Here is a 22044-nt window from a genome sequence, read left to right on the forward strand (position 1 = left end):
CGTGTGTGTTCTAATGTACATGTGCACAGAAGAGATACATAAAATTGCCCATTGGTTAGATAATTAAAAGATAAGTATATTTAAAGGGCAAGTGAAAATGCCTTTACACACACAAACAACCTAATCGCATAACTGAGGTGTAAACATCACTAAAAAATCAATTTTTGAGATAAATATTTTAGAATGAATGTGACAAAAATAACCTCATAATGCATTTATGAATGGCAGATGGGGTACTGAGTTTGCATTTTCTTAGTGTCTGTGTGAATGTGCTTTCTTTGTACAGTCCCAGGCTCACTAAACCATCCATCCATTTTCTATCCACTTCTTTCAATTCAGGGTTGTGGGGAAGCTGCAGCCTATTTCGGCAAACAAGGGGAGCAAGTCTGGGTACACACTGGATGGCATTCCAGTCCGTCGCAAGACATATACAGTACAGACACACTCACACCAGGGCCAGTTTTCCCAGAAGTAAATTTACCTACCAGTATGTTTTTGGACCCTGGGAAGAAACCGGAGCACCCAGAGGAAACCCATTTGTGTGGATAACACACAAACACTACACAGATAGCACCCCAAGTCAGGGGTTCTGGTGCTCTGGCGCTGTGATACAGCAATGTTAACCACTGTACCACTGAGTTTGACTAGTGTTTGTCACAAATGCCAAATGTTGTAAATGACAACATTTTACCCAACAAACAAAATCTGAAATGTTGTATACTGACTTACTGTCTTGACTTTTGCATAAATAGGAAAAGACTCAATTTCCCTTTAATTTACCTAAAGACACATTTTGTTTGATACTGAAATGGATAGAAAAATAAAAATGTTAAAGGTTTCTAACAAAAGAACCGTTGAAAGCTTTCTGTTAGGATCTTGTTGCCAGCAAAAGTGCCACATTAGGTCGTATTTTCTTTGGGTGGGGAATCTGTCAGAACAAAACTATCAGTCTCCTACACACATTAGACTGCAATGATTCCATTCACTGATCTGTAGAGCCCCTAATTATTTTCCTTGACATTATATCATTTCATATTTTGAGGCAGAAGCAGGATCTAAAGGCCTGTTTCTTAAATTAACCTTTTTGTTAACTCTTAGTGTATATGACTGTAGTTTTGCAAATATTATACAGTAAAGAGCAATTTTAACATTTTATTCTGTTCCTTTTATCCATGCTTTGGTTGTTACTCTTTTTACATACTGTAAGAAGGTAAGAATGGCTACAAAAAAGAGGAAGGCATTTGGCCCATCTAGTATATTTTGGCAGTTATTAGCTAATTGATCTTAGGGCCCCATTCAGCTGTTTCTTGGCACACAGCCCTTATCTATGCTCTATTTTCTATTAACGAATCAATTCTCAAGCCAGAGTATTAGTTTCAACAACATGGCAGAGTACGTTTCAGAATGCTTGTCTCAGGTCTTCTTATAGTCCTCTGTGTTCAAGACTAAAAATGGTTCAGCCTTTCAGTGTAGGACACTACTTTATGTCCCAGCATGCATCGTATTGCTTTTCTCTAGACTAATTCCAGCGAATATCTTTTTTGAAAAGTGGTGGACAAAATTGTGCACAGTACTCTAAATGAGGCCTCACTAATATTGACTTTTATTCTATCTTAATTATACATTTAATTTCCTAACATCTTTTTTCCTTTTTGGTTACTTCCCCACATTGTCTATATGTTGTAAAAAATAGCCTGTCAGCCTGTTGCTTGCTGGGTTAGTGTTACAGTACGTCCCCGTGCGTGTCCGTGTGTTTTGTTTTTTTTTCCACTTCCTGTATTCAGGTACTCCCCCGACCCCCCCCGCATTGGTCCATCATGACACCATCGCTACAAGTGTGACATCATCACCAATTTACTAATTTACTCCTGCCCAATCAGAACTCAAAATCAACAGTTTATGTACCTGAAGAAGTCATCAGCTTTTTGCTCAACTGTGGTTAGCTTTGGCTCGTGTATATTGTCTCTTCGTATATTAACCGTTTCCCATAACCGAGCAACTGGTTCACTCATGTCGTGTTAGTGTTAACTGTGAACTTGTACACCAGGGTCAAAGGTATAAGTAAGGTCTTCGGGTTACATTGTGCACACATAGGTTTGTTTTTTTCTAGACACACTAGGTTAGGGGCAAGTGCTACCTTTGTATTTTTCTGGTTTTGAATAGTCAGTATAGGTGAGTAACAGTGTTTGAAGACGGCAAAGACCTTTTGTTTCGTGGTTTTGTTTTGGTAAGTTAGTTCAGATCTCACTGTATTAGCTAGTGTCATTTTGTTCTGTTATTTTCTTTTCTTTGGCACCGCTCAAGTTCCTTTTTCCCTGTGTTCTTTGTGTCCTGTAAATACAGTACTTACCAGTCACTTATCAATTTTTTTGGTAAATAAATCACTTTTGCACTGAAATTTTGTTGTCACGCTTCCTAAGTCCCTCACTAGAAACCCACCTGCATCCAAACCCATCCTGAATGTTACACCCCTTTACCCCTAGACACCCGAGGTCATAACAGTTAGGCTCTGGCTCCCCTGCAACACTATATTGGATAAAGCGCTTAGATGATGGATGGATGAAGACCTTTTTCATAAACTGCCTCTTCTAGCTCAGTGTTTCCTATTTTGTATGTATATTATTTGTAGTTACTGCCTGTATAGCAAACCCTTGCACCTGTCTACATAAATGTAGACATTAATGTGATATGTTAGGTGTTTACTTAGCCTTATCTACTGTAAATCTTTTTTGATTGCATTTGGTGCTTCTACAGTCATTAATAATAATCTTGGGCTTGTTGAATCTGCAAACATGACTAGTTTACTGTCTATACTACGATCTACACTTTTTCGTTAATATAAATTAGGTAGAGCCATGTTCCTACTACAGATCCCTGTGATATTCTACGGATTACATCACCCCACTTTGAGCACTCAGCCCTTATCTATGCTCTGTTTTCTATGTACTAATCAATTCTCAATCCAAACGCACATGAATGCCTACTGCCTGTTATTTGAGAATTAATCTTTAATGAACAACTTTATTAAAAGCTTTCTGAAACCTAACCTTACAATACTGTATGAATTGTGAATGCCCATTCATGTTGTTGCTTGTTCAAAGTATTCTAACAAGTTGATTGAGCAAGACCTACATATTTTTTTTTTATTTCCTGGTGACTAGTACTTATTTCCATAAAAGTGATCCTCAAGTTAATGCTATTGATTATTGCCTTAAGTTTACATGTAAAAGAAGTCAGATGTATTGTCCTATAAAAATCTGGGTCAGTTTTGTCACCATTCCTGTGGATACGCACACACTGGCAGTTTTTCAGTCCCTGGGAGTTACTAACTGTATGACTCACAGCTGTAGTTGCCAAAGGTGGTCCTACAAAGTATTAACTTCGGGGACTGAATACTTATGGGTTCAATTATTTTCTGCTTTTTATTTTTAAATAATTTAGTAAGTCTGGACATTATTTTTCACTTTGACATTAAAGAGTACTTTGTGTTGATGTGTGGCAAAACTTTTCATTTAAATACATCATGGTTCCATGCTATAACACAATAAAATGTGAAAAAGTCCAAGGGGGGTGAATACTTTTTATAGGCACTGTAGGGCATTATTCAGTGTAAATGGGGTCAGATGTACAATAACACCTGTGAGCTGTGTTGCAGGATACAGACATTGATTCTTATGACCGAACACCTTAAATTATCTAGGAACATGTGCCTTTGTCATATACAGTATATCTCATCATAATTTAACACCAGATACCATGCACCATAATCAGTGATTACAGTATATTACTACAGTTATAAGGCTTAAGGTTTTAGATTAAGTAGAGGAGTTTTTAGAAACAAGTATTTTTAGAAATAAAGATGATTTACAGTAGAAGCAAAACAGATCAAAACCTTGGCAACATTCGATTTCTCTTGAGAAATCAGATAGCTCAGACCCAGTCTCTCCAAAGAATACAAGAAAGTGGGAAACAAAAGCAATGCCCTCAAGTAAGATATCTGTAAGCATCTTAAATTGGAATTGACATTAGTGCTTATATGGAAACTGAATTAGATATAACTTGGTCATTCTTTGTTTTAATAGGTGCAGCTCTCCCGTGCCTCTGCTGCAATTTGATCAAGGTTGGTCAAAGTCTGAGAGACACGCAGCTCCTCTCCCTAGACAGCATAAAAATCCACCAGGACCTTTTTGCTGTTGGAAAATTATACATATTATAGATTTCTAGGGAATAACTGCTGTAACATACACAGTGCCACTGAGCTCCGTTACACTTATATAAGCAGTGGGATTCGCAGAGGATGCCTGTGTGCTGTTTATGTTGCTTTTCCTAGGAATGCTAACATATATTTTTTTCAAAAAATTAGCCCTTCAGGGTTACTGTTTTAAAAATTATTTTCAGCTGATGTCTGCATTCCTCTTCATTTAGCTGATTTGAATGCTGTAGAAAAAGAGCTAGAAACCCAATTATCAAAACAAGCAAGGTGTGAAAGTGATCTCCGGGGCTGTGTAACAAAATAAGGGTTGTTTATTTGACTAGATTCATGCATCCATTTTCCATTATCCATTATCCAATACAGGCTCATGGTGACTAGATATGGTACTAAATTTAGACAAATAGTTAAAATAAAGAAAAACGGCTTTCTTCTGCAGTACAATAAAATGCTCTGGCAAGGCACTGTTCATCAGTCACAGTGAGGTTACTCTGTTATAAAATGTTACAGAGCTGAGCAGGTCTTCCAACATATCTTCAAGTACAGCTAGAGCAATTCTGTATTTTGGTATTTTGGTATTTCTTTTTGTGTGAATACATTTTGCAATTGGGTTTTCATTTGAATCTGTTTTCTTTGTACAGTATTCCGTCAAAACACCATCATTTATCTGAAAAGAATTGAGAACATTGTAATGCAGGAGTCAGCATAGTTCATTTAAAGACCTGAACAATTGATTTACACAATATTAAGTAACCTGTTCTTAACAACGTTTCAGCTTCCATCATAATCAAGGCACATATTCCCAAGCATTATAAATCCCTTAGTCCTCCTAATGCAGCGTTGCTCCACAAAATGCAGTACAAGTCACTTCAGTTATGTTGTAGCTCCATTGAGCTTACCTAACCTAACAGGGGTACTGTCAGAGGATAGCATCACAATTCTGTAAATCCTGCCTGCACTAAAGTGCAGAATTGCATCCACAATTGCTGAGTGCTGCATGCAGCTAACTGAATAATGCTAGCAATATCTGATTTGAAAATTATGTCATTTTGATCCCAACATTAGATGTTAAGAATTAGAATTTTATGCATGGCAATGCCATTACTTTCAGCAATTATGAAGTTAGGGACACAAGCATTTCTCACACTTTCCTGAACTAAACCACTGACTTGAATGACTGAACAAATTTAAATGCGTATTACTGACTTCTCCAGCATAAAACATATTACATATCTAATTAAATTACTATGATTCTGGTGCACTGACAGCATTGACTCATTTTTCTAACAAGGAGGACCTTGTCAATCCGTGCCTCAGTAACAAACAAGAGGAGACCATTCTGTCCATGAAGAATGTCTGGTAGTTAGTAATTAAGAGGTCCAAAGACAACTATTTTTTTAAAACAGACTTTAAGCTCCAAAAACATGGCTGGGTAGCTTGTTCCATCCTTCCACAACCCTTTGGCTATAGTAATGCTACCTGGTTTTGGTTTTAAATGTGGGTTTCCACCTGTGCCTTCTGGTTTGTGTTTCAGTGCTGGTTCTAAAGAAACCATTTCGGTTTGTTTTGCAATTGTCTTTGGGGACTTTAAATGTTTGTATCTAGTTCCATCATAGTCCTCTCAGTTCAAGTCTAAAATTTGTCTTAACCTGCTTGGCTGAGGGATTACCTCCTGGCCATAGGAGCCCTCATGCACAGTGAGCAGTGATGAGGAGTGAAAGTTCATTTAATAATCAGTTCTCAATCCAGACACTCATGTTTCCCTGAATGCCTGCCACCTGCAATTTGTGAATTAATATTTTAATGGGGAATTTTATCAAAAGCCTTCTGAAAATATTCCATATCATGTTAAAAAATGTATTTATTGCTTTTGTTGCTTGTTCAAAGAACTCTTACAAGTTAGTCAAGCAAGACCTACAGTACCTTTCTAAATCTATGTTGACTGTTTGATAGGACATTATTCCCATATAGGTGATCTTCTATTTTAGTTATAATTGTTGAGATAACCTTAGTTGTAATAGATATTATACTTCCATCCATATTCTAACTGCATCATCCAATACAGGATCACGGGCGAGCCAGAGCCTATCTCGGCAAGCAACAGCCACGAGGTGGGATACAACCTAGATGGGACACCAGTCCATTGCAGGGCACACACAGACACCAGGGTTATTTTTCCCAGAAGCAAATTAAACTACTATTGTGTCTTTGGACTGTGGAAGGAAACTGGAGTACCTGGAGTTAACTCACATGGACAGTGGAGAACATTCAGTCTCTACACAGATACCACCCCAGGTCTAAAATTAAAACCATGACCTCAACGCTGCAAGGCAGCAATGGTACATCATTCTGCCCAGATGTCTGATCTATTGGTCTCTATTTGCTTAGTTTATTTGAACTTTCTCAGGATCAGATTTCTCTGGAATACACTTGAATGAGGGCAATAGTTAATGTCCCTTCCACACTTTCTATTTTGCAAAGTCTTAACTACATGATAGTAGCTTTTCTTCTGTAAAGGGCATTTTAGGTAATCAATTTTGCATTCTGTTTACGTTTTTCCAGTTGAAAAATATCTTTTAGCATTAGCCTCAGAGCAAATTTTGCACACAACCCCAGTGGAGGAGTAGGTAAAAATGAAAAATGTCTAACAGTTTAAACCACAGATAGAATCAGTTGTGTTCGGCTCGACTATTGGCTATTGGCTGAGTGAAAGCCATTCCTCAGCTCTTTGCTCTTTTTCTGAGACCCAAAGTGCGTAAGTACACCTTTTCTTCACTATCCATTTGAAATCTGTTGGGTTTTCGGGATTCATGAGTGTCTCATCTAGCTGGACATGTTGAAGCAGTCGCACACACAGTGTGATGATGATAAAATGAGGCAAAGATCTGTCAGTTTCATTTGCCACGCTTGACGAGAGTAGTCAATTAGCACAAAAGCATTTCAAATAATAATGTAAAAACACTGCCTTGACAGTGACTCCTGAGAAGTGGGTGGTTCTGTGCATAATTGAAAAAAGCATAGAACTACAACTGTATGCCACCAGCTGTGTTGATTCCAGTAATATATAGAAACTCATATGACAATGATTGTATGATATTTTGTTCGTGTCATGGGTTACTACCTGCTTTCCTTCATTCTTTGTTTCTTTTCTTTCTCTCTAACTCTCTCTAAGCCTTCACTGATTTATAGATAATTGAAGTCTTAAAATTTCCTAAACAATCTACAATATTTTGAGCATTTTACCTTCAAAATTACTGCATAACTACACACAGCTTAGAGGGAAAACAGATTGTGGTACTACTTCAATATGTCAGTTCTGCTATCAACACAATGAATAAAAGGCAGTGAAGAGAAGTCACTTTTTAGTATATTTTCATCATACAGTTATCATCCTTACTTAACTTAAATTACTGTAACAATATTAATCCCATGATAAACAAGTTATTGTTGTGATAGAAAATGGCACGTTCAGTGCATAAAGAAATGTAGCACGTTTACTTAGTTATAGCAAATTCTCAATGTTTAAACATGGTGTGGGCCACAGTGAATGTACATAATAGTGTTACAGTACTGTATGTCACCTGCACCAGGGCAACCTCACCAATAGCTTAACAAAAACATTTTTTTAATCTGTTTTTGAGTCGCGTAGCTTCCAATTCAATCTTATATTAGTAACAAGCTTATGTAATGAATTATTGTAATACGTTGCTATTCACCACAAAATGTTTTTAGGAAAAGTTTCGTGCTGAAAATATTGTGCTGTGGCTCATTTTCATCTTTGACATTATCCCTATCAGGGCCGAATAACTCACATGTTCTCACATGTTTTTTTTTTTATAGAATTCAGCAAATGGTGTCTTCATCACATGTACAGACTATGAGAATAGTTGTTGCATTCATGAGTGAATATATTTATGAGTTACTGCATACATAAATTATTTAGCCAAATTTTGTTGTCACATTTTATCAGCACTTGTATCATTGGTTAACTACTGTTTTGATTACATTTGATTACATTTGAAGACATTTTGAAGTGTTGCTGTAAATATGCTAAACATGTTAGGAATCTGTTAAGAATTAATGTCTAAATGTCTAAGTGTTTTTTTCTTCATGTTTAGGTCAAAAATGCTGTTTAAGACCATAGGTACTATATGTTTTTTTACTATTCCTTCCTTTACACAAGGTAGGATAAAGCTAAATTAATTAAAAGCAAACTAAAATACGTCCTAATTGATTTAAACATTTTGTGAGAAGGTTAGCAAAGTCAGAAATCAAGCTTACTGCTATATAAGAACATAAACTTGGGATAAGTGGTATTTCCATTGCAATGAAGGAATTTGCTCAGCCAACTTCTTCCTGCAAAGCTCAGTGTCCAATTCCCTCAGTTTGTATAAATGTGCAAAAGTGATTAATATTGCATTAGATTCCTTCAGTTTTGTCATCAAGCATACCTTGTTGGAGAGCAAATCATTTTTTTTCCCAGTACATTCATTATGTGTTGAATATCTCAGATTGAGGGGAAAATGCTTGCTCTTCTGTTGAAGGTGTTTTAAATAAAATATGCAAATTGGATGTGGGCGACAGATTATTTGAATATGGCATTGGGACAGATTGTCTGTGAAGCATTTTTTCCCTAAGGTTCTCTAAGGTTGAGTGGTTTTAAACAGGCAGCCTACTTACTGTACATGGTTTATGATTCTGCATCTCTAGATGTGCCTAGGACCTTGTGCATTTTGATATTTTTAACTCCCTAATGTTTCTTGTTCTAGTGCTAGAAGCATAAGAAGAAATTTGATATGTGGCAAAATGTCCCTTTTGGGTGTGATAGTGAAGTATTTGATCTCATTTATCTCATTTGGTCAAAGTAGTTGCAGTGCTGGTCCCTTGAAAACAAACATGATCTGTTACTGCAAACCAGGTTTCTAAAAAGTTTAAACCTTTTATGAAGTTACCAACCTTACTGGCAAGCGCTGAAACCATTTTGATAATAATTCCTTGCACTTATATAGCATCTTTCATCCAAAAGAATCTCACAGAGCTTTACATCAGAGGGGACAGAAGTGCACCACCCATCTAGGTGATGTGTAGCAGCTATTACTCTCCACTACAGACCATATCAGATGAAAAACTACTTTATCAATTGAGTTAAGGAGTAACTTTAGGGAGGCCAACCTGGAATTTAACCAGACTGAACACTCAGACTAACATCCCTACTCTTTTGAAAAGAGTCATTGGGTTTTTAATGGCCAAGTAGGCTGGAACTTGGTTTATCTTCTCACCAGAAGGACGGTTCATCCTACAGTATAGCTGATGACGTTGGTCTACAATAAGCAATAATGCTGTTGTCCAAAAGACAGTTTTAAGCAAGCCTGTGCAAAAAAAAGTATTAGACTATAGTGCAGTTTGAAACTTTGATAAAATAATAAGGTTAAAAACATCTCATATTGTTTGGTCTCTTTTGAGTGTCTGTCCCTCAAAATATTTCACATTTTTCAAATGTAAAATAGAAGATTTTGTAATAAATAGGTCCCTCGGCATCAGGAATATTATATTCATCCTTATACCGAAAGTCATCCTTACTACCATTAAAACACTAATTAAATAGTAATTGCAGCTTGATTCTTGTTTTAAAATGGCATATAGTTAGCTGTTATGGATCAAACAACTCTTTTTGGTTTCTTAGACAATACCTTACTCCCACTGCCATAATAATAATGGAGAATCACTTGCATTTATGTAGCATTTTTCATCTCAAAGAAGTCATTCAAAAATAGCTGCTCCTTATGAATGTACTCTAGCCTGATCAACAGAAGATGTGTTAACATGTGGAATACTTTGGATGCATGTGTCTGTACTTTACAAAGTGAAAACAACCAGTTATTTATCTTTAAAACCAGTTATTGCCAGTTATTGAAATAACTGTTTTTAAGGATAAATCTATATCAAACTATTGTGGATTACATCATATGATTGGAATAAATAAAAATCTGTAAAAAAAGACTGACTTCTCAGTCCCTCAGTCCTGGACATTCCTAGGCATCTCTAAATCACTTGAGAAATACTTGAGAAAATTATTGTAGAGAAGATAAACCCTAAGGTATGTGCTAGAGTTATTAGAAATACAGCATGTTTAGATCTAAAGATATTAAGTACTATAGTATTCTTTTTTACATGTGATCGATTTATTTCCTCTCTTTTTTCACATGAAGCAACATCACCTACACTGTAACCAGATACAATCCCCTAAGATGTTGCCCAATAAACAGTAGGCCACATACAGTAGGTGAAATCAGTATACTGTTCTAAATAGGCTGAGGACAGGAAAGTTATTCATGGAAGGTTGAGCTCTTTATTTAATATGTCACTATTCATTTGGACTTTAATCCTACATTTGTCTCTCTGGTTATAATGGTATTCATTGGGTTGATATTTCAGGGTTTAATACTTTCCACCAGCTTGCCATATGACAGAAGAAGCTATAACACAGAGCATTTGTTAAAACCTGCTGGAATTTATTTGATAAAAAATAGCTTATGAGAAACTTTTCACATGATTTGATTGAAGTGCAGTAATTGCCACACTGTGTGGCCCTTGAAAATCAAACTCTGCTGGCATGGTTATAATACTCATCAAAGGAACTTTAGGGATGTCTGTTCTCTGAATTGTGACGGGTGGCAATAGAAAAGCCACGATACTGAAAGCATACTGTGTGGTAAAAGAATGATTTCACTTTTTCTCAGAGTTGGTTTTCATAAAGGACCCTGAGGTATAGCAGAGGGTGTGGGAATAACTACAGATTTACAAGATTGTTGCTGAGACCATATTTTGTTTCATTTTGACAAATTCCTTTGCTTATTCCACTTTTTGGACTTGTCCTTATATAGTGTTGTGTTGGCAAGTTGAGGTACGGTATCTTTAAGATAATGGTTCTGTAACAGGAGCCGGTCCAGGCTCCCACGAAGCGTAGTTCAAGACCCTGTGCAAACGGTATAATCCAGAAGTAAGTGGAGATGGACAAAAGGGAGGAGACGACAAGGATCAGGAGGGGTTGACAAATAGGGGGGTGTGACGACGGTGAACTGGTGCTCGGGGGGCGTGGCCAAGGCAAATAAGTCCATAGGGTCCGGGGGGAAATCCGGTGCGAAGTCCAAGGTCCAAATCGAGTGATCCATCCAAGACGAAAACAAGATATGGTTAAATACCAGAACAGGATCTGGGACAAGGACAGGGAATAAAAACAGGTTGACGAGGCCAGGTGCTCCGAGCCCCAGACTCAGATGCTCAGAATGTCGTGATGAAGCCTATACTGTTGGGTCTCTCATGGACCTGCTCGTAGGCGGGCTTTCAGGCGTCCATCTCCCAATGCAGAGTCCAGAATAGTGAGAGCTCCAGGCTTAAATAAGGAGGGGCAGAACAGGGGGGCAGGTGAAAGTAATCAGGTAAAATATGAAAGAGCCGGAGCGCCATTAAGAGGAGAGATTACGATCGTGACACGTTCCTCAAGAATTTCAAAATATTGCTTTTGTTCTGTTGAAATAAAGATATAGAATGTTCATAGCGCAAGGAAGAGTAAACATTTTTAATTGTTATTTTGTCATTTAAATACTACCAGCAACTTCAACATTGTGCAATTTCATAATTCTCTTTGGTGATATGTATTACATATTATTGGTTTATCAACACATTTTATAGGCTGTAGCATAAGTACATTTTATAGTATACTGTATCTTATAGATTTTTACTGCTGAAATACTGCTTTGACTTTCTGCCCTTTCAAAACTAGGGTACCGAAGAAGCAACCCTTTTTTGCTCAAGCTTGATGGCCTATCCCAATTTCTAAATCTGCATTTTCAAAACCTTATAAACAGTTATGTAAGAGACTGATTTTATTAACTAACCCCACCGATATCTGTAGAATGTTATATAAATTTTATAGCTTTGTTAAGAGCATACTTTGTAGCTTATCATTTTGTACTGCCACTCCATTTCTCAAACTGTGAATTTAGATTCCTTTGTCTTTTTGACTTGATCAAAAAGGCTCCATAAAAAAAACACAAAGGGATTATTGCAGTGTAGAACTGAGGTACTATTACTCAAGAATTTCTCATACACTCCAGAACCAAAGCTGTCACACTATAGGGACATTCTCGATCCTGAATAAAATAACATGGAGAGCCATGTTATCTTTATTTCCTTGCTTTCCAATCTTTAATCATTGTTATTTGTTTTTTTTAGTATCAGATACAAGACTTAACTTGGAATGTAGCAACTTACACAATAGAAGTGATGGACAATGCTATGGAATTACTAAAGTAAAGTGAAATCATGAGCATGGTTCACAAACATGATAGTATTCTTATACAGTCTCCAATCAAGCAGTGTTCCACCATCCTACTAACAGGTAGTTTAGCAAAATATGGTAGTGACTACTGTGATCCCCTTTGCTAAAGTAAGTGTATTGACTTATTGCACACAATTTAAAAGACCACAGGACATGTATTTTACATTTCAATGTAACAGCCTATTTTTTATCTGCCCTTAAAAAAGAAATTAACTTAAATAATATGATATACTCAATCCATTATTTGAACTGTTCTCAGAAGCAGGGTAAGTATGAAAATTGGAGGTTAAGGAACAGTTTGTATAAAACAGTCATTATTGGCACTGTAGTTATGAAAGATTTCAGAAATATTTTTGCAAACACAGTACCATTTGATATCCAATTTTCACAGCTCAGGAATCAAAGCATCTTTTCAATAAAATAATAAATATCCTTATACTATTTTTGATCTCCTTCATACAAGTTATACAGAAGCAACAGTTGCAAATAACGCTCAAAAAGGGACATAACCTTTTGAAGTTGCCCCTCAAATGTAGTTGCAGAAATAGTTAATTTAATGAATAATCTTTGTGAACATTTAAATAATTCCTTTTCCGTTTTCATTACAATTTATAAGTGCTTGAGCACATCGGAATTATTGTTTAATTGTATGGATATCTGTATAAGGGTGCTGTCACGGACGTCCAAAGGGACTAACCGTGGGGAGCAGGAGAGCGGAAAAAGACCCATATGCGTAGCGGCGAGACGGGAAAAAGGCCCGGGCTCATAGTGCAAAGAGTTCAGGAATGCCGTATAGAAACCTATGCCCTCAGGGAGCGGACGTGGGGCGCCCTGGTGCTAGACGGGTCTCAGGACATCCGAACCTCAATGCTGAGCGAGGACAGAGTGCAAGACCAGGAAATATATAGCCCAAGGGAAAGAGAGGGACAGGAAGGACAGCAGACCGGAAACTAGGGACAGGACAGAGAAGGAGCGCCCTCTGGCTGCAGAGGGCGTGACAGTACCCCCCCCTTCATGGGCGGCTCCCGACGCCCATACAAAGAAATGAGCTGCACAGCACTGGGGGGAGGAAAAACCTCATTTAACTGAAAGGAAACCTCCGGGAATCCACGGCTGAGAGCTACCCCTTCCTCCGGGGTATAAACCTTTATTGAGTGGAGGAAGGGGGGGTAGAGAAGAGCTCTGGAGACTAAAACAAAAAAGTACACAAGCACAAACACAACAGACAAAAACCTGGGAAAGACCAGGGAGACAAACCACACAAAACAGAGGGTGTGACAGGTGCTACTGTGGTGCAGTGGTTAGCATTGCTGCCTCACAGTGCTGGAGCTTTGGGTTCAGTTCCTGGGGTGCTATTTGTGTGGAATTTGTACATTTTCCTCATGTTGGCATGGGCTTTAGTTGCTCTGGTTTCCTCCCACAATCCAAAGATTACATACTGGTAGGTTAAGTATGGGAAAATTGTCCTTGGTGTAAGTGTGTGCCTTACAGTCTATGTCTGTGTGTGACCTGTGAAGTACTGATGTCCCATCCAGAGTGTATCCAGCCCTGCGCTCATTGCTTGCTGGAAATGGCTCCAGCTCCCCCACGAACCAACATTGGATTAAGCGTTTAGAAAACGGATGGATAGTTATCAGTATGAATGACTGATCTTCATATAAAAAGATATTCCATAACACTGGGTTTTCTATGTAGAAAGATTTTGTTTTGTTGAAATACCGCAGAAATATACATTACTGAAAAATGACATTGCTGCCTTCAAGTGGGACAAAACATATCATCTGCTAGATTTACAGGTAAATATCAAAGTACAACTTGATGTTGCATTGAAATCCAACAGCATATTGGCAAGGCTGTAGCAGTAAAAGATTTACCCAGTTCATTTGCTTTGGTAGGATCAATCAATCCAGTCACTATCTGATTCCAAAAGAGAAAATAAGAGACAGATAAAAAATGGAAAATCTGTAATTGCATTGTGAAAAATTATTCTAAACATTCTTTTCGCCACAAGTCTTAAAAAGAATCTAATGTCCATTCAAAGTCACGTATTTGTGTGCCTCTTTCACAGTTTCATGGCAGTACTATGTACAGTAATGACAGAGGAATCTGCATTCAACAGTAGGTAAATTCGGTTTTATTCCCTTGCAGTACTTACAATAAGCACACACCAAGGGAATTTATTGTTATATAAAATACTTGTGATTTTCATTGCTGTTGACTGTCTTTAGGTTGCTACGTGACTCAATAAGTATTCACATAAGAATATTTCCCCCACAGAATAATGAAACTATGTTTCGGAGAAAAATTGCTTGAGAAAAGCAGTTTGGCACAAAACAAATGAAAGTTTAAACAGATTCAACAACTTCATAAATGTGAAGAAGGTGCAGAGGAACTATTGTATTGTATGTGTTACTTTGAACTTTTGAGCAGTCAGATGTACAGTATAATTTATGAGAAAGGAAAGGAAAGTTTTATTTTTTTGTTGTACTGTATGTAATTTCCTTGTTATTTGGAGTTTGTATGGGTAGTAGCACTTCAGCAGATATATAATAAAACAGTTACATAGCTACATACTGTAGCATGACAAATGATATTTTAAGTAGAAATTCAATAACTCCAGCAAAAATATAAGAATGTGCAGGAAATTAATTTCACTCCTACAGTATGTGTTCTACAAAACAACAGGTGGGTAGTCATGAACAGTTTTTGAAAAATGTGTTTTATAAAAGAGTTTCTGTGATATTTCAATGACATGAACTGCTCAGGTGGAAAACTCATTTAGTTCCTATGTAATATGGACTCAAGGCCTCCCAGTGTTAGTTTAATGGTTTTTAATCAGAGCTACCACTCTGAAGTGCTTTAGTCTTACAGTTCCTATCCACCAGCCTTTCTGCAGGGTTTATGGTATTATTGGTAAGTTTTTATTATCTATTTAAGAAGAGAAAGTTTAGTAAAATTACTTTATTTCATTTTTTATATTCTGACATACAATATATTTATTTCACAGATGTGAGTTAGAAAGGTTAATGCATGAACTGGAAGTTCTGTGATTATGATTAAATGTTCTTCAATCAAAGTGTTAACATTTTTGTTAAAAAGAAATGGTGTTTAATTCCACTTAAACAAGGTAGCACTGAAGTGTGCTAAATTGAATCTTTTCTAACTCTTTAGATCCATCAGTACAGAATACTGCTCTATAGTTCCTCCACAGCTTCTGCACTCTAGCAGAGATTGTATACTGTATATATATTTCACTGAAGGCAGATTTCCATCACATTTTAAGGTCTCTGCAATGCTGGGGGGTTGAATCATTCCAATTTGGACTGACAGCAGTTTCTTGTTAATACATCCTTGCATTGAACATCTCACTTCATCAAGCCTAAAGACCAATAGTTTAATTAAAGATAACCCGGAAACCGGATCCGATAACATATGAAGTAGTGTGTATATATACATTTTCTAAACATTTATTCTAACTTCATCTGATGGACTTTACTCAGCCACTTTGCACAGTATTTGTTTTTAAAAAACCTTTTTATGGCATACCAGCCAATGGGGTTTAATAGGATTGACATCCGTGGTCACAAGTTCTCACAGGCAAGTCAGTTTCTAGAATCAGCTATCATTAATAGAGGGAAGGGCAAGCCAGAGTTAATTTCAAAGAAAGGATGGGGATGGAAAATGTATCTGACTCTGCTACACCATATGAATATTTAATATTTGGACTTTACTGGGTAAATTAAACACAAGCTAGGAGAAAACAGACAAAATAAGATACATCTTCATCAAATAAACTGGAAAGAGGAAAGCACATTATAGTATTTTTTCTGAGCCCTTCTATTTGTGTTATTTTTCATACTGTATACTGTTTTCTACATCTGTTCAAAACACTGGCATCAAAAGAACTGGGATAAATCGAACACTTGCCCCATTAATCCCATAATAAACTGATTTAGCTCATTAAGAGCCTCAGGTCATTAATGAGAGCTATTGACCATCCCTGTCATAGACTCTGGTCACTCACTGTAAATGTGAGAGATTGGTTGTATTCACATGCAAGTGCAGTAGATGCATCATAGCTCCGTATATTATATTTTGGTGGTGCAAACTAGACGATATGGCTAAGTGTTTTTCTTGCATTTATAACTGGTTCAATTAGTCCCTTTCTTCATTTTCTTATTTTCAACCTCTTTGGGTTCCTTTCTGTCTGTATTATATTTTGAAACTAAATTGTACTAAAAGGTTGGTAGAAAGAATGCCTTCATTGATTTCTTCATTAAAAGGAGAAAGAATTTGGAAAATGTCCTATTGCAAATAATTGAAATGCATATATGTGGAAGTGTGCACTGTACAATACACGTGGAATTAAAGAAATGAGTATGAGTATGAGTATATTTAAAAGCAATGGTTATAAGGATAAGGGTGTCTAGCTGCTGACTAGGAAGGTCCTGGGTTCAATCGCAGGTAGGGGCAAGCGATGTAGCTTGCTCTAATTCCTTCCAGACGGCTCCCAGGTCCACTCAGCCTGCTTTCCAAATAAGTACCGGGGGTTAATCCTTCCAGGAGTAATAGGCCGGCTGGAGCATGATGCTGACCACATCACCTCCACCTCCAGTGTCAGATGGTCAAGAAAAATGGTGGCCCTTGCCCCCCATTCGCCATGGGCCTTTATGGTCTGAAAAGGAGACCCACCTACCTACAGTATAAGGATAATGCTTTCTGTATACTGTGCATGTACTAAAAAATAAAGTACAGTATGTGGAGTACTCACCCTAGTCATATTAGGATACAACAGTAGTCTTGACTGGTAATTCAGATACATGGAGGACTTATTCTTAGAAAAGATTAGCAGCAATAGATTATGAGATTACCCAGACAAAATTCTTAATCCAAATGTAATATTCGTAGGCTTCAGTTAAGAAGCCATAATCACAGGGATCATGTTGCAAGAAATGAGAAAGTGAACAGTTTAGGATATAGAAGATAACAGCTTCACATTCTATTCCACACAAAAGGGCAGCACAGCTCTGAACTGTTTTTTTTTCTTCACTTTCCTCTTATTTCAGTTATTCTTGAAATGAATCACTGGAGTTCTGCAAGGCCATAATGTCCTTTTACCTGCAGACACTGAATGTTCCCTTTTCAATCCGTTTTTAATTGCCTTACTAATTCTGTAACCTGTCAAAAGCTGCATAAAAGTATATAAATGAAATACATTAGGAATATCTGATAAAAAGTTGAAGATGTTAATGTCTAAGTTTTGGCTGTCATGTACACTGTCTCTCAGAGTGACCTGTAAGTGTATTTGTTTGATGTATTTCACAAGCTAATGCTCATTCTGGCGTGGAAGTGTCGCACAGACGTGGTGACATGATGGCAGCTCTGCTGGGGTTATCTGAAATCAGTCTTAGCAACTTTTACTCAGAAAAAATACTGATGATAGTTCTAGGAACCTTTAAAAAGTTATAATGCTTTTCTGGTATGACTGATCTTCCCTATTAATAAGAAGCAATGATGAAAATGAGACTCTCTTTGCTGGATCCCAGTCTAATTCTAGTTGCATTTTGTTCTTGCAGGTAACGTCTGGCCTTTGCCCCACAAGTTGTGTCCCATTTGGATCTACCTGGATGTGCTTTTTTCAACTGCCTCTATCATGCACTTGTGTGCCATATCTCTTGACCGCTATGTGGCCATTCGGAATCCCATTGAGCACAGCCGTTTCAATTCGCGCACGAAGGCCATGATGAAGATTGCTGCGGTCTGGACCATATCCATTGGTAAATAATGCATGGTGCCATCCCAGCTATTGAATAATTGTAGAAATAAACAGAAATGCTTTCTTTTAATGTTGCTTTGTAATGGCCTCATAATCCCTTTATAACTGCTTCACAAGATGTTCTAATCACACACATAATGCAAGGGCATGCACAAATGACATAACATCATAATGTGTGCATAAAGAAGGCATTACTTTTTTTAGCTTAACATTGTACCAAGTGCTATAAATGTTGCTACAACTAATGGAATTTGCATTATGCATGTGATTGTAATGTCCTGTGTAGTACTTATGAAGGGATTATGACGCCAATATACTGCAACATTCAAATAAAGCGTTACCAAATAGGTTCAGATTCAATTCAATTCAATTCAACTTTATTTGTCATTATACTTACACAGGGGCATAGTATAGTGAAAAGTGTTTCTCATTAGTCTCTCAGGTGCGGTATATAAATAGAACAGCAGACCAGACAATAGACAGAAATACAATAACAATGACAGTACTGTATAAACAACAGTATGGTTCCCGTGCAAAATTGACAAAAACTTTGCAAATACACAAACAGAAAAAAGTATACAAACAGGACAAAAACAGCTGCAAAGGTAATACGGCGAACAGTGCAAAAATAATTAATAAATAGTACAATAGTACAGTTTTAAGTACAGTTTCGGCTTATACTCAGTTGTCGTCCATGTAGTGGTGTAGGAGTACAGTTATTGTGGGTACAGGAAGAAGTGAGGAGAGATCATAGTATGATGGGATGGAGTAAGGGCATCACCATCTTGACAGCTCTTTGGATGCAATGAAAACTGAAACTGGTTCTTGTATTTGCATACAAGACACTTGTAAGACAGCATTGTTTGAGTCTCAAAACAGGTTTGATTAACGAATGTGTCTAATTTTTTAATTATAATTATACATCTTGAAGTTAGACATTAAACCCGACCATCTCACTAATCCCGTCTCAAATTAATCTGTCAAAATTTGATCCAGCTCCCCCCACCATCACTACCACTATCATTTTGTATTCTACAAATGCTGCAAATCATTGATGGCCAGAAACATCTTTCATAAACTTCTAAAGGACATTAGGATATTTAGAATATTAAATATTGTAGACAAAACCATTTTCCTCTCTTTTCAGGTACTTTTATCTTTCTTTCATGCCATTGATTCACAGATTCTATTCTGTTTTATGTTTAGTAGCATTAATTAGTTTGAACTGTTCTTTAAGTTCTTAGAAAATTCAGCAATAAACAAGGATGGTAATATACTGTATGAGTCATCCCTTTGTTCTGAATCGATGTACAGTATGTAAAGCTAAGAGACACATTCTCATTGCACAGGAAAAAAAAATATATCATTTTAATTCCCATATCTCTCTGTGTGTTATACCCAGAATAAGGTAACTGAATTAAAATATTCAACAGGATGCAGCTGTTAAACTTGAAACGGATTCATCTGCTATACAGTGGCAGTCCGCATATCCTCCAATTTATAATACAATAACAAGCTTAATCTTGGACATAACAATATGATTCTGTTTCTGCAAGCTAGGTCAGTTTGTTTAAATAAAAAGTATCATGTACCTTTTCTACTTTTCTACCTAAAACTATTTTTTTCATGATTATTGACCAAATGGGCAGAACATGGCTTTTATGTTCAATCTACACTTTTTGCAAAAGGATACTTCTATGGACACAGTGGGAGACTAATCAATAGTGTCTTTCTCTTTCAAGCAACATAAACCACAGAGGTGTATGCTAGAATTCACATTTTATCATCTCAGAGATGTGTGCGTTTATGCTGCTCCTGGGAATCCGTATTAATGTAGAATATCATCAGAGAAAGTAGTTTTGCAGATTATCAAAGCCACGTTGGGTATGTTTAGTTTGTTTGGTTTGACTTTGTCTTTCTGAAAAATTAATTCAGGTTGCCACAAGTAACTGAATGTCCTGGGTTTAGGTAAACAGTATTTTCTCACTTGCAAGTACATATAATTTTTATTTTTTAGACGTACTTTAAATATAATGATATCTAAATAGAACAGAAACAGAATATTCAGTTGTTACAGTAAGTCTTAGAGGTATTTACTAGTCTTGTTCAGTCGCTAAAATAGACTTCTTTTTAAATTTAAAGTCTTATACAGTATGGGCAGGTACAGAAAATTAACCTGTCCCCTACGTTTTCTCAAACCGTTTTCATAGTGTATTAAATAAGGATGCAATAATTTTCCATTCATTTTCTAACTGCTTCATCCAATTCAGGGCCACTGGGGAGCCAGAGCCTATCTCAGCAAGCAACACGCATAAGGCAAAATACATCCTGGATGGGATATCGGCCTATCACAGGACACACACAGGAACAAACCCACACACACTCACACCAGGGCTAGTTTTAGTCAATAGAATATACAAACTCCACTCAGATAGCACCCCAGGTATGGAATTGAATCCAGGGCTCCAGTACTGCGTGGCAGCAATGCTAACCACTGTGCCACCACCAGGTTAAATCTTGTTTCACATACAAATTAAACAGTACTATTTAATAATATTATATATTTAAATTCTATTAATTGAGAAAACATTTACTTAATAATATATTATATTAATAATATTGATCTTCATAATACACAACAAAATCATACTGGTGCTATTGTGATTCCAAAGTTGTCGCCAGATGCTCTGAAAGCGCTGTGTTGATTTGCAGACCTTTTCTGTGCTGGACAGGTGCTCAGTAAGGCAGAAGCTGGTGTGAATGTGGATGAGAGAAGAGAGCACTCCTGGGGTCATTTCCATTTCCATTCTTTCACTCACTATCCCTTCGCCTCTACTAATGACTACCTGGTACACTGTAAATGTGCGCAACCTGGCAGCCCTTTGCTCATTGTTGCGTTAATCTTTCTCTCCCAAAGTGCATGAATAAATGCTCTGCACAATGGAAACCTGTTCAATTCATTTCCCTCCAGTGCTCAGAATGATTTATGACAGCATAGAAAGGAAGAGCTTTAATAGTAAATGACAGTAGGACCATGATTTAGACCACTTCTGATGAAGCCTTAAAAATTGTGAAGGCTTTTTCTGCAGTCAATGTGCTGACAACATGTTACCTTGGAGGCTGCAATCGAGGACAGCTGATAGTCTTTGCTTTTGCATCCTAAAAGGACTGTCACCTTCTCTAATGAAAACATTCCTCTTTGATAAAGCCCCATAAAAATGACACGTTTTTTTCAGAAATGCCATTGTCTAGATTCTGTAATTGTGGCTCATGAGTAAAAAAGGAATATACATAAAAACAGGGCCTGAAATTGGCAAGATATAGTTTTCCACATTGGATAACTCCTACCACATCTTCTGTTTACAGGTGATAACTCTAGAGGTTATCTTGCTAGAAGTTGGGCTATCCCCAGTTTTTGTTGTGGTCTTAAAACAGTATTATAGTGACTGAGTAATCGAAATGTTTCTACAACTCTCCTCATCTGTTCATTCAGTATTGTCTTACCACCTTCCAAATCAAACTTTTTTTTTCATTTCAGTTTGAGTCTGGTCCATTTTTGTCTGATGTATAACTATATAACCTTACCAGCTTGCTTATTTTGATATACCAGGTCTGTGTAGCACAAAATAAATTAGCAGTAAAGAGAAGGAGAGTACATAAGCACATTATAGATCAACATGCTATAAGGCCTTGCCCTTAACTCTCAGGTTTCATGTA

General features: G+C 36.9%; 1 protein-coding gene across 2 annotated transcripts in view; it reads left to right on the forward strand.

Moving 5' to 3' along the window:
• The window catches only part of htr2cl2 (5-hydroxytryptamine (serotonin) receptor 2C, G protein-coupled-like 2), a 168039-nt gene that overhangs the window by 143329 nt on the left and 2666 nt on the right, over nucleotides 1–22044 (forward strand). For both annotated transcript variants that reach the window (XM_088648997.1, XM_088648998.1), the window contains one exon: nucleotides 18128–18328. In XM_088648997.1, the coding sequence (XP_088505123.1) occupies nucleotides 18128–18328 (201 nt within the window). The remainder of the gene's footprint in view (nucleotides 1–18127; nucleotides 18329–22044) is intronic.

The sequence above is a fragment of the Lepisosteus platostomus genome, chromosome 10 (assembly GCF_059453375.1).
Source record: "Lepisosteus platostomus isolate fLepPlt1 chromosome 10, fLepPlt1.hap1, whole genome shotgun sequence".
NCBI classification, from domain to species: Eukaryota; Metazoa; Chordata; class Actinopteri; order Semionotiformes; family Lepisosteidae; genus Lepisosteus; species Lepisosteus platostomus.